General features: G+C 40.6%; 1 protein-coding gene across 1 annotated transcript in view; it reads right to left on the reverse strand.

The window, feature by feature from the left end:
* METAP2 (methionyl aminopeptidase 2) overlaps positions 1–12,729 on the reverse strand; it is a 30,751-nt gene extending 18,022 nt beyond the window's left edge. The window contains exons 1-3 of the mRNA XM_010857996.1: positions 12,486–12,729; positions 8,968–9,072; positions 236–301 (exon numbers count right to left, since the gene is read on the reverse strand). Coding sequence (XP_010856298.1) covers positions 236–301; positions 8,968–9,072; positions 12,486–12,636 — 322 coding nt within the window. The 5' untranslated portion in view covers positions 12,637–12,729. The remainder of the gene's footprint in view (positions 1–235; positions 302–8,967; positions 9,073–12,485) is intronic.
* Between the last annotated feature and the right edge of the window lie 1,317 nt (positions 12,730–14,046).

A 14,046-nucleotide genomic window follows, 5' to 3' on the forward strand; every position in this document is an offset into this window, starting at 1 on the left:
TCCCTAACGCAGTAAAATGCAACAAACTTATTATTAATATCCTTTGACTAAATAACAACTGAATAAAATAAAATAATAAGAATACAAAAACTACTTGCCAAATACTAAATTCTATTAGGCCATCATTTATTTCCCTAACATACCAGGATCCTAAGCAACCTCTAACCTACTCTTCAAGCCTGCTGATTAATAACCACTTGTAATTTGGCAAGTAGAATCAACTAAAGACACTAACGTCCTCTCTTCTTCTTCTTCTTTTTCTTCTTCTTTCCAGTTGCTCCATCTCCGTCACCATCTCCATCTAAGAGAAGACATGTCAAATTCATTTAAATCTCATAAGCAGAGCGACAAAACAAGCACACAAGTACATAGAGTGCATCTTAAATAGCGTATGACAAAGTTGATCCAATACTCTTAGAATTTTGTATATTGTTAGCTTCAAGTATCAGAATTTGACTTGTGCAATCAAAGGCACTAATAAACTTTACTTTGATTTATTCTAAATACAAGAATTGTTGAATAAGATACTTTAAGAATAAACAATGTATTAAATAACATTTTTTTAAAGCTAAGAAAAGTAACTAGTGTTACTTAAATACTAGTATAATAATGACTATATGACTTCATCTGAAAGGATACTAGTCTCAAGTTGATGTATGCTTTGCAGTTAAACACTTGTATTTCACAACCTCATGTGACTCTCAAAACAATCTTGAACAAGAAATGTTTAAGGGACATGCCCAAGATAATCCTAATAGGTAAATAGTAGAATTGGACCAAGAATATCACTTGATTCCTAATCCAGTGAGAGGTAATTGGGGTCTCGTATTTTAAAATACCTTTTCCTACCTAGTTGTTATCAGACAAAGAGTTCTCTTTATGCATCAAATTGTATACAAAAAAAAAAATCTTACTTTTCCTAGGTTCATAGTTCTCAGATTCTCAAAAGAACCTGATGACCAAAACTGAGAATTATTTCCAAAAACAGTTGGCAAAAGACTATCCAAAACAGACACAATCTGCTTGTCAGTTTTTATGACAACTTTCTATGCAACCCAATGCCCATAAACTCAGAGAAAAAAATAAAGAATATAATTATGACCAAGATTAAATAGGGGGTTAAAGTATTTTAAATAAAGGTATCAAAAACAGACCTAAGTGTTTGAATTTCTAAAAATGCTGCTCAATACATTTTAACAACCATTTCTAAAGTATGCTATTCTACCCACAAATAACATAACTATGAAAAAGGGATGAATGGGACACTGTTCCCGATAATTAGAAGTTGATAGTTTAATAGTATGCCTAGCATATAGTATTTTTTTAAATGTTTCACCTAGTGGTAGTAACTCCTGGCTATATTAATAACATTAATAATTTTAGTAAAATCCACGCTCACCAAAAAATGTCAAATGAGTGCTTACATTTTCTGTTCAAAGCGCTCCCTTTTAACTGCTAGACTGATACAAGCCATAAAAGAAATCTTACCACACTAACTACATATTCTAATTATCACTCAATCACTGATTTATACTGACCTCTACTTGTCTGTGAGCTCCTTAAGGATTAGACACCATTAAGCACAGTGCCAAGCATGTGATAAATATTCAATCTATTCAAAATGAGTGTTTAGTTTATCCTGCTTATATTTATTTTCACCCAATTGAGAAATAGGAAACAGCAGCTTAGCAAGGAGGGAGGTAACATAATCTAAGGCCTTAATGGGCTGAGTGATAGGAAACTACAACTGTTTGACAATTTTTGACCAACAAAATTACATTTCTTATATTCAATCTTATAATAGCAACAGAAACACAGTAGAGAAAACAAATACTACTGATTTACTCATTAGTGGTTTCTCAAGTCAAAGCTTTAACAAAAACAACACTAAAAATTTTGGAAAACACAACTTTCAACATCCTCGTGTGTCATATAATCTAATTCGCATATTGTACTTTACAGTTTTAACAGCAGCCTTCTTCATTCATCCAATAAATGTTTGCTAAGTTCTTCAGTGACAGGCAGCAGAGACAGAACAGTAAATATGACAGTCTTTGTTCTGGACAAATATTCAACATAGCACACTGCAATTTACCTTAGACAGAACCTGAAACACATGCTTCATGATGTATAACCAGTTTTAAACACATTCAAAATCCTACCAGTGCTGTGACCTTGAGCAAGTTAATTAGCCTCCACCACCATGGTATCTTCATCTTTAAAATGGGTAAGACGAAGCTCCTCCTCAGATACTTGATCATCCTTCTAAGGTTAATTATTTTATCCAATGTCCAAGGTTGCTATTCAGCACAGAAAAATGGCCACTTGTGCTAGAATGATGGTAGAGCCAGGATCTAAATTTTAATACCATATGCTCATGCTTTCGCCTATCATACCATGCTACAATTTATATTTTTACATGTCTGTCTTTCAGAGCATCTCAGGATACTCTAAATAGACAGAAACCGTTCTTTTCTGCATTAGCACTATGCCCAAACCAATACTTGATATGACAACTGGACATCTATATGCAAAAAAAAAAACACAAAAACTCAATCCTTACAACTTGCACTACATATAAAAATTAATTCTAAATGGACATAGACCAAAGCATATAAAACATTTATTATATATATAAAGTAGTTCTTCCTTTTAACATTTATGACACAAATAAAACTTACTGAAAAGAATACAAGAGAAAAATCTTCATGACTTTAAAGACATCAATTATTTAACTTTTGGACAGGACACAAAAAATATGACCCAGAAAGGAAAAAAGCTGATAAACTGGACTTCATCAAAATTAAAATCTTTTCTGCTACAAACAATACAAGCATGGGGGAAAAGAGCTATAAAATATGTTTAACCTCATAAGAAACTTACCAAGCTGTTTTGCTTGATGAAGAACTGATGAAGAACTTGCACAAAGAACTACTTACACCTCAGTAAGACAACAAATACCCCAAATGAAAAATAGACAAATGGTATTGAACATACGCTTCAAAGATAAATGAAAGACAAATAAAGATATGAAAAGATGACATACCACTATACACCTACTGGGCTAAAATTAAATAGTACCAGCGCTTATGAGGATACAAAGGGACCAGAACTTTCAAACACTCCTGACAGGAATGCAAAACAGCTTGATAAGTTTCTTGTGAGGTTCAACATACACTTACCACATTACCAGCAACTATACTCTTAGGTATTTACTCAGAAGAAACGAAAACATAAGCCTACACATATGCAAATGATCACAGTAACTTTATCCATAAGAGACAAAATCTGGAAACAATCCAAATAGTCATTAACTAGTAAATGGACAAACAAATTTGGAATATTCCTGAGCAATAAAAAGTAATGAACTACTGATACATATGCAACTGGATAACTCTCAAAAATATTATGCTAAGTGAAACAAGCCAAACACCAAAACAGCTGCATACTATAAAAATTCCATTCATACAGTATTGTAGAAAAAACTATAGGAACAGAAAATGTATCAAACGTTACCATAAGAAAATATACCAAAAGTTACCAGGAGTCAGCAAATAGAGCAAGAGAACTGAGTACAAAAGGGCAAAGGGAACATTTTTTGTGGGCATGAAATGTTAAATGGATATGGTCTATATGTTGGGTGTGGTGCTCAGTTGTGTCAGACTATTTGAGACCCCACAGACTGTAGCCTGCCAGGCTCCTCTCTCCAGGGAGTTTCCCAGCCAAGAATACTGGAGCGGATCTTCCTCACCCAGGGATCAAACCCTAGTCTCCTGCACTGCAGGCAGATTCTTTATCGTCTGAGCCACCAGGGTTAGCACATCGCCAAACACCCACAGGATTAACTTTCCACATCAATACCCCCATTTGCAAATAAACAAATCTAAAATTAAACTCAGCGTAACCTTTTTGGCCTGTAGCACCCCCTTCTAATTTTTTATCCAACTTTCCCTCTTTACCTCACTATTTCAATCAACGGTACCAACATCCTGTCACCCAAATTCGAAACCTAGACCCCTATGGTCTGCTAGTTTGTCCTCTCTTCTCTCCAGATTTTGCTGCTGTTTAGTCATTAAGTTGTGTCGATTCTTTCATGACCCCATGGAAAGCCCTCTATCCAGACTGAAAGCCTCTAAATCCTCTGAATTTTGCTTCCTCGATCACTGTTCCAGTGGACCCTTCCTTTCCATTCTCATTACCACATGCCTGAGGCTACTGTCAACTGGCCGCCAAAATGATCTCCGTGCCTCTATTTCCTCGTTTCTAACAACCCTGCTTGTACATGAAGACTATATTATCTTTCCATAACATTTTTCTTTTAAGAATGCTCAAACTCATAGAAAGAGAGATCAGATTTGAGGTTACCAGAGACGGGGTGGGCAGATGAAGGTGGTCAAAAAGGACAACTTCCAGTTAGAAGATAAATTACTACAAGGGCTTCCCTGGTGGCTCAGACAGTAAAGAACTTGCCTGCAATGCGGGGGACCCAGGTTTGATCCCTGGGTCAGGAAGATCCCTGGAGAAGGGAATGGCAACCAATTCCAGTATTCCTGCCTGGAGAATTCCATGGACAGAGAGCCTGGCAGGCTCTGTGGGGTTGCAGAGAGTCAGACACAACTGAGTGAATCTCTGTCTTTGAGAGATGTTAAGGTACATGATTAACATAATTGATATTGCTTTATGTTATATATGAAAATTCTTAAAATAGTAAATCCTAAGAGTTCTCACAAGAAAAAAAATTTTTTTCTTTTATTTTGTATCTATATGAGGGATATTCACAAAGCTTACATGGTAAGCATTTTACGATGTACATAAGTCAAATCATTGTGCTGTATACCTTAAACATACACAGAACTGTATGCCAATTATAAACTGGGAGGAAAAAAGAATAAAGGAACTGCTCAAAGACTCCCTCAATGAATCACCTCACAATGAGGCCAGTATGCACTGTTTACTATACTTTAAATACTTTCTCAGCATTGTCCTGCCCCAAAATGGTCCTGTTTGCTTGGCTTTTATTTAAGTTCCATTCCTTCAAAGGAGCTTTCCTTCAGCATTCAGCTCACAATTCTACCTCCAAATTTCAGCAACTTTTACTGCACGCACCAGTATACCTTACCAGCTCTATGTTTTGTCCTCCACAATGATTAATTTTCCTTAAGAACAAAGATACTGAACCATTAGCTTTCCATCCACTCAGAGACTTCTCACAACAGTTAAACAGTATTGGCTGATCCTCATCATCAAAATGAATTAGGAATATGATGAACCAAACTGGAGAAAAATACTAATATTCCTAAAATCTTCTTTAATACATTAAAGATTTCCATTCTGAAAAGCAAAGTTTCCTCCTTCAATGTCTAGAGATTCACATAACTCTGTAGAAGTGCAATGAAACAAGCATTATCTTCAAAGCAGCTGATACTCTACACATAGTGAGTCAAGAGCAACCTGGAATTTACAATTACTGTTGTTAAGAGTTCAAAATATGTTCATAATCTGAAGTATAAACCAAGGCAGAATGAACAAGAGGTCTACTTAAAGAAAACAAAAATCTAACTATTTTCCTTTTCATTGAGTCTGAAACCAAGCAGGACTGTGTGGGACAGATCCTGCCTCTTGGTGGTAAAAGAGCTTTAAACTCTTGGGCTTTCCCTGAGTTCCAAAGAACAAATTTAATTAGAGACATGAGAAAAATCCAGAAACAAAGAAAAACAGTCCAACAACACAAAATCATAACAGTTTAGCCATGCAGAGTAAAGGACCTTTAGTTTCTCCTCAAGGGCTATAGATAATACCGAGCCACATTCTTGAGTCGGTTTGCAGATACTAAACCCCCTACCAGGCAGAAAAGTTAGCTGTATGTTGACCACCAGACTGTAGGCTGACTCCAGATAAGCTGAAACCAGAAAACTGATAACTGAGATTCCCAAAAAGTCACCCTGATAGTGCACAACCAACCGATCAGAAGATGTCCACCAGATGATCAGACACATGGCAACCCTCACCCTTAATGCTGCCTTTAAAAATCCTTTCCTAAAAGCCTTGTTTTAGAAGTTCCAAAGAATAGCAAGGAAAAAAAGAAAACCTTAAGAGAACAATGAAAAGGAAAACAATAGAATGGGAAAGACTAGCGATCTCTTCAAGAAAATTAGATACCAAGGGAACATTTCATGCAGAGATAGACACAATAAAGGACAGAAATGGTATGGACCTAACAGAAGCAGAAGATATTAAGAACAGGTGGGAAGAATACACAGAAGAACTGCACAAAAAGATCTTAATGACCCAGATAACCACAATGCTGTCACCACTCACCTAGACCCATACATCCTGGAGTGTAAAGTCAAGTGGGCCTTAGGAAGCATCACTACGAACAAAGCTAGTGGAGGTGATGGAATTCCAGCTGAGCTATTTCAAATCCTAAATGATGCTGTGAAAGTGCTGCACTCAATAAACAAGCAAATTTGGAAAACTCAGCAGTGGCCACAGGACTGGAAATGGTCAGTTTTCATTTTAATCCCAAAGAAGGGCAATGCCAAAAAGTGTTCAAACTACAATACAATTACACTCATTTCACATGCTAGTGAAGTAATGTTCAAAATCCTTCATGCTAGGCTTCAGCAGTATGTGAACCGAGAACTTCTAGATGTACAAGCTGGATTAGAAAATGCAGAGGAACCAGAGATCAAATTGCCAACATCCGGTGGATCATAGAAAAAGCATAGGAATTCCAGAAAAACATCTTCTTCTGCTTCACTGACTACACTAAAGCCTTTGACTGTGTAGATCACAACAAACTGGGAAAATTCTTTAAGAGGGGAATACCTGACCACCTTACCTGCCTCCTGAGAAACCTGTATGCTGGTCAAGAAGCAACAGTTAGAAACGGACATGCAACAACAAACTGGTTCCAAATTGGGAAAGGAGAACGTCAAGGCTGTATACTGTCACCCTGCTTATTTAACTTATATGCAGAGTACATCATGTGAAATGCCAGGCTGGATGAAGCACAGACTGGAATCAAGACTGCTGGGAGAAATATCAATATCCTCAGCTACACAGATGACACTACTCTAATGGCAGAAAATGAAGAGGAACTAAAAAGCTTCTTGATGAAGGTGAAAGAAGAGAGTGAAAAAGCTGGCTTAAAACTCAGCATTCAAAAAATCAACATCATGGCATCCAGTCCCATCACTTCATGGCAAATAGATGGGGGAAAAAAATAGCAACAGTGACAGACTTTATTTTCTTGGGCTCCAAAATCACTGCAGATGGTGACTGCAGCCATGAAATTAAAAGATGCTTGCTCCTTAGAAAAGCAAAAACACCATTTTGCCGACAAAGGTCTATACAGTCAAAGTTATGGTTTTTCCAATAGTCATGCACAGCCATAAAGAAGGCTGTGTGCCAAAGAATTGATGCTTTCAAATTGTGGTTCTGGAGAAGACTCTTGAGGGTCTCATGAACAGAAAGGAAATCAAACCAGTCAATCCTAAAGGAAATCATTCCTGATTATTATACTGGAAGGATTGATGCTGAAATTGAAGCTTCAATACTTTGGCCACCTGATGGGAAGAGCCGACTTACTGGAAAAGACCCTGATGCTGGGAAAGACTGAGGTAGGAGGGGAAGGGGGTTACAGAGGATGAGATGGTTGGATGGCATCACTGACTCAATAACATGAGTTTGAGCAAATGCCAAGACATAGTAAAGGAAAGGGAAGCCTGGAGTGCCGCAAGCCATGTGGTTGCAAGGAGTCAGACATGATTGAGTGACTGAACAACAAAAAGCCTTCAGGGCTTTTGAGCATGAGATGACCATTCTCCCTGCTTGGCATTTTGCAATTAAGCACTGTACTTTCCTTTGCTAAAACCCAGTGTCCATGTTCAGTATCAATTCTTGGCATTTTTTTTTTTTTACTAAATTTGACCATAATCTCCTTGAAGGCTTACAGAACTTATCTTCCTAAAGGAAGTACAACTGCTTTGCATTATCCTAACACAAGAAGAGTACAGCAGGTATTTGTTGCTAAAGATTGGAAGGCGTAAGCCCTAGCTGGCAGTGCTTGAGGAAGAATAGCTCACAGCAGTATATAATTAAGAATGGGAAGCCCCATCTCCTCTTCTGCCTAAAGAGGCTACAGAATAATAGTTCTCCCAACTAATCACTCCCTCCACTGTCTTATTGATAGCATCAACTCCTACAATTCCAAGAAATGTTGTCTTTATAGAAACCTTTGGCAAAAGCTCCAAAATATAAGGATTTGGGGCCAGTGAATTCATAGTAGGTTTTAGAAGCACTCCAACGTGCTCCTTTGAAAATAAATAAAAGTACCTTTGATAGAGTACAAGGAACAGACTTGGAATCAGGAAGATCCCCTGGAGGAGGGCATGGCAACTCACTCCAGTATTCTTGCCTGGAGAATCCTATGGACAGAGGAGACTGGCAAATTACGGTCCATATGGTCACAGAGAGTCAGACATGATTGAAGTGACTTAACATGCACAGGTGCTAGATTTGAAACTGACTTTATTTACACATACTAGCTGTGTCAGATTGGGCAAATCACATAACTGTCATTTCCTGTTTGCTAGGTTTTTGTGAGGGTAAAATAAAAATGGACAGAAGTATCCTAAGATAGTGCCTAGTACATATTAGTTGTTCAATAAAAGTAAGATCAACATTCATTCAATTTTATCTTATTAATACTCATCTACTATTCGGCTTTCTGCCAAATATGTTTTAAAAAGCTGAGATCTGTGTTACTTCAGCATTCAACATATTCAACTTTTTAAAGAGTTATTAATAAATACCTTTTTGTTTTTACCTGTGACATTGAGGCTTTAACATGAATTAAGTAAAATATCACAGAATATTGGATTATATTGACAAATAAGCAGCTTTGGTTAAAGAATGTCATATTTTCTTGCCCTCCTAACCATAAAATTAAAATTAACAATTTACCTTCATCATCATCATCTTTTTCCTTCTCTTCCAATGCTTGTCTTTCCAATTGTCTTGCCACCTCATCAACTGAGGCTCCTGCTTCTTTATCAGGTTCCTGTTGCCCTGTTGATCAAATGTAACAACTAAATCAAATCTGACAAATGTATCTTCCCACTACAATATGTTCTAAGGATCCTAAAAAACACATAACTCTTCCTGACAAGGCTCAGGAAACAAAAACAGAAACATTGTAAGGAGAATCAGTTCAGTTCAGTCACTCAGTCGTGTCCCACTCTTTGCGACCCCATGAATCGCAGCACGCCAGGCCTCCCTGTCCATCACCAACTCCTGGAGTTCACTGAGACTCATGTCCATCAAGTCAGTGATGCCATCCAGCCATCTCATCCTCTGTCGGCCCCTTCTCCTCCTGCCCCCAATCCCTCCCAGCATCAGAGTCTTTTCCAATGAGTCAACTCTTCACATGAGGTGGCCAAAGTACTGAAGTTTCAGCTTTAGCATCATTCCTTCCAAAGAAATTCCAGGGCTGATCTCCTTCAGAATGGACTGGTTGGATCTCCTTGCAGTCCAAGGGACTCTCAAGAGTCTTCTCCAACACCACAGTAAGGAGAATAGAATTTATTTGATGACAGAAAAATCTTCCATATCTAAGTGGTACTGCCCACTTAACAAGACACTCATTTAGGCATTCTCTGCTAGGAGCTAAACGGTTAGTTGGTCCCTACCCTTAAGTAGCTTAACTTTCTAAAGTATTTAACAATTAATCTACAGCAAATACTTTATTAACCAAGCAGGAACTTAAGATGGGCAATAAATGCTGAAGGCCTTAGTAAGAAGATGTCTGTTGGAAATCCTAAAGTTTCAGGGGTTCAGATAGAAAGAACCTGTCAAGCCAAGCAGGGTAAAATCAAAATATATAGGAAAAGTTATTCCATTACTAAAAAACAAAATTTCCCAACAGCTAAACACAAGACCAGGCCCTGCTCTAGAAGGGATTACAATCTAGCTGTGTTCCTGATGTTCAAGCTGGTTTTAGAAAAGGCAGAGGAACTAGAGATCAAATTGTCAACATCTGCTGAATCATGGAAAAAGCAAGAGAGTTCCAGAAAAACATCTATTTTTGCTTTATTGACCATGCCAAAGCCTTTGCCTGTGTGGATCACAATAAACTGTGGAAAATTCTGAAAGAGATGGCAATACCAGACCACCTGACCTGCCTCCTGAGAAATTTGTATGCAGATCAGGAAGCAACAGTTAGAACTGGACATGGAACAACAGACTGGTTCCAAATAGGAAAAGGAGTATGTCAAGGATGTATACTGTCACTCTGTTTATTTAACTCCTATGCAGAGTACATCATGAGAAACGCTGGACTGGAAGAAACACAAACTGGAATCAAGATTGCCGGGAGAAATATCAATAACCTCAGATATGCAGATGACACCACCCTTATGGCAGAAAGTGAAGAGGAACTCAATAGCCTCTTGATGAAAGTTAAAGTGGAGAGTGAAAAAGTTGGCTTAAAGCTCAACATTCAGAAAACGAAGATCATGGCATCCGGTCCCACCACTTCATGGGAAATAGATGGGGAAACAGTGGAAACAGTGTCAGACTTTATTTTTCTGGGCTCCAAAATCACTACAGATGGTGACTGCAGCCATGAAATTAAAAGACGCTTATTCCTTGGAAAGAAAGTTATGACCAACCTAGACAGCATATTGAAAAGCAGAGACATTACTTTGCCAACAACGATCCGGCTAGTCAAGGCTATGGTTTTTCCTGTGGTCACGTATGGATGTGAGAGCTGGACTGTGAAGAAGGCTGAGCACCGAAGAATTGGTGCCTTTGAACTGTGGTGTTGGAGAAGACTCTTGAGAGTCCCTTGGACTGCAAGGAGATCCAACCAGTCCATTCTGAAGGAGATCAGCCCTGGAATTTCTTTGGAAGGAATGATGCTAAAGCTGAAACTTCAGTACTTTGGCCACCTCATGTGAAGAGTTGACTCATTGGAAAAGACTCTGATGCTGGGAGGGATTGGAGGCAGGAGGAGAAGGGGCCGACAGAGGATGAGATGGCTGGATGGCATCACTGACTCGATGGGTGTGAGTCTAAGTGAACTCCGGGAGTTGGTGCTAGACAGGGAGGCCTGGCGTGCTGCGATTCATGGGTCGAAAAGAGTTGGACACGACTGAGCGACTGATCTGATCTGATCTGATAGGAGTAATATGTAAAAAGAGGTAGTATTACCAAGTAGTACATAATGAGGTGACATGCTAGCTACCGTAGAGAATTCATACTGAAATACACAACTGTTAAAACCATATTAGGGTCGGTCTGCTAAACAACTTAAAGGACAAACTGAAGAGTTTGGTTTTCATCTGAAAGCCAGAACAGCCACCAGAGTATGTCCTGAAATTAAATTTTGCTTTGAAAGTGTCCCAGCACCTACAACTCTCCTTCTTCAACTCTCAAATAATCAAAATTTCAGAAAGATACAGGTTAACCCTCTTCAACCTCTCTCAACTCCACTTCATCACTTCTGGCCTCTCCATTTTTCTCTCATTCTTTCTGCGGCTGACTTTAACAGTACAAATAATTTTCCTAAAACGAAGGCCTTAATGCATCAAAAACAATGACTTCTCATATTCAAATATTTAAGTTTCTAACTTATAATCTAACTGTAAACTTTCAGCTGTTTTCTTTGCCTTACCAGTAGATTTAGAGTAGCTTCATTCGGACTCAAGAATATTCTACCCAGACTGCCTACAAGTGGCATCATAATTCAGGCCTAAAAGCCCCAAAGCTTGATGATACTGTAGGATTAGGCGGTGAGGATTCGCACCGCAGCCACACATCCTGCTATTACTACAAGAGCACATTCTCAGACACACACACGCCAAAAGTGCAGCGCGCCACAAAATCACACACACCCACACCTACCCACCCAAACAGTGACAAGAGCGCGTGGGCATTCTCTCACACACACACCCCAAACTCATACACACACCCAACCCCAAAGTGCAGCGCGCCACAAAAATCCCTCCGTAAACTAGGATGATAGGGGCTGGTGCGGGCCAGGCACTAAGACTTGCCCACTTCACCCCCACTCTCGACGAAAAGATGTCCCACGTCTCTCCAACACAGAGGCGGCAGTGTGGTCAGAACCAGATTTTCAAGGAGGAGGCCAACCCGCAAGGTGGAAGGGCTGGGCCCCGCGCATGGCTTCAAGTCCGTCGCATCGTCTGCGTGGGAGCGAAGTTCCGGCAATTTAGAAGCTCTGCCCCAGCAACCGCACAGAAACCGTGGCACCCTCTTCTCCGCCATCCCACGCCCAGAAGACGCCTGGAAGAAGTCACCTCTTCCCGGGACTGGGAATCTGTAGCTCTCCCGGGACACACATTCAGTCCTGGGAACCAGTCCAGGGTGCTCAGTCCCCGGGCCCTGTCACCAACGCCAAGCCCGAGTCGAGCGGTTCGGCCATCCCGGCGGAGACTAGGAAAACATAAAACTCCCCTTACCTGTGGCAGCCCCTTTACTCTTCTTCTTCTTCCGTTTTTTTTTCTTGGCCGCTTCCTCAGCCGTAGAGGCAGCTCCCTCCTCTCTTTCGTCTGGATCCAGGTCGCCATTCAGGTGGCTCCCGCAGGACGCTGCCTCCTCCACACCCGCCATGTTGCCCGAGAGAGCGCGAGGCACTGAAACAGAAGAGCGAGGGCCCGCTCCTTCTTCACCCACCTACACCAGCGACGCCGGAAGTTGCTCTCTATGGTAGAGGCGCGGGGAATGCTGGGACTACGGAGGACTCGACTGTAAGGGCAACCCGCGGGGAGGGGCCGGGCTCACCGCAAGCCGGCGCAAGCGGCAAGGAGACGCGGAACACCTGGCGAAACCAGACTTTTCCCTCTTCCCTCGCTTCGGGCAAACTTGCCTGCTTAGTGTCAGGTTGAAAGCCCGCGCCTGACTTGTGGACAGATATTCCTCCCGCGGGAGAGAGGCCCCTCGACTGAAACCGAAAACTTTTAGATTCGTGGTTTTATACTGCGCACCAGTCTTTTTTATAACTCGAAAGGACTGCGTTTTTATTCACTATTACAGCTCACGGCGAGGCTGTCCAGGTTGTTAAGAAGATGTACCTACAAAGGCCCTGACTGAAGCAGTCAGAGATAAGAAGACGTTTATTCACAGAGAAGCTAAAGGAAGACAGCGTCTCAAGGAGGGAGTGACTAACTGCGTTGAGTGCTGCTAAGAAGTAAGATCGTGAAAAACATCAGATGTATATAGTAGCGTGGTAGCCACTGGTAACCTTAGCAACAGCTATTTAGGTGGAGAGATGGAAGCCAGTCTAAAGAGAGTTGAGGAACGAGAGGAAAACAGAGAATCTCTTCATCCTTCAAGTTTCAAGCTTAAGTGCCATTCCCTCAGAGATCCCTCCTCAGCAATCTAAATCAGTCCGAGTTCAGTTCAGTCGCTCAGTCGTGTCCGACTCTTTGCGACCCCATGAATCGCAGCACGCCAGGCCTCCCTGTCCATCACCAACTCCCGGAGTTCACTCAAACCCACCTCCATCGAGTCGGTGATGCCATCCAGCCATCTCATCCTCTGTCGTCCCCTTTTCCTCCTGCCCCCAATCCCTCCCAGCATCAGAGTCTTTTCCAATGAGTCAACTCTTCGCATGAGGTGGCCAAAGTCCTGGAGTTTCAGCTTTAGCATCATTCCTTCCAAAGATCACCCAGGGCTGATCTCCTTGCAGTCCAAGGGACTCTCAAGAGTCTTCTCCAACACCACCGTTCAAAAGCATCAATTCTTCGGCGCTCGGCTTTCTTCACAGTCCAACTCTCACATCCATACATTACCACAGGAAAAACCATAGCCTTGACTAGCCGGATCTTTGTTGGCAAAGTAATGTCTCTGCTTTTCAATATGCTGTCTAGGTTGGTCATAACTTTCCTTCCAAGGAGTAAGCGTCTTTTAATTTCATGGCTGCAGTCACCATCTGCACTGATTTTGGAGCCCAGAAAAATAAAGTCTGACACTGTTTCCACTGTTTCCCCATCTATTTCCCATGAAGAGATGGGACCAGAT

This window comes from Bison bison, unplaced genomic scaffold (genome assembly GCF_000754665.1).
Source record: "Bison bison bison isolate TAMUID 2011002044 unplaced genomic scaffold, Bison_UMD1.0 scf7180017864383, whole genome shotgun sequence".
NCBI lineage: Eukaryota > Metazoa > Chordata > Mammalia > Artiodactyla > Bovidae > Bison > Bison bison.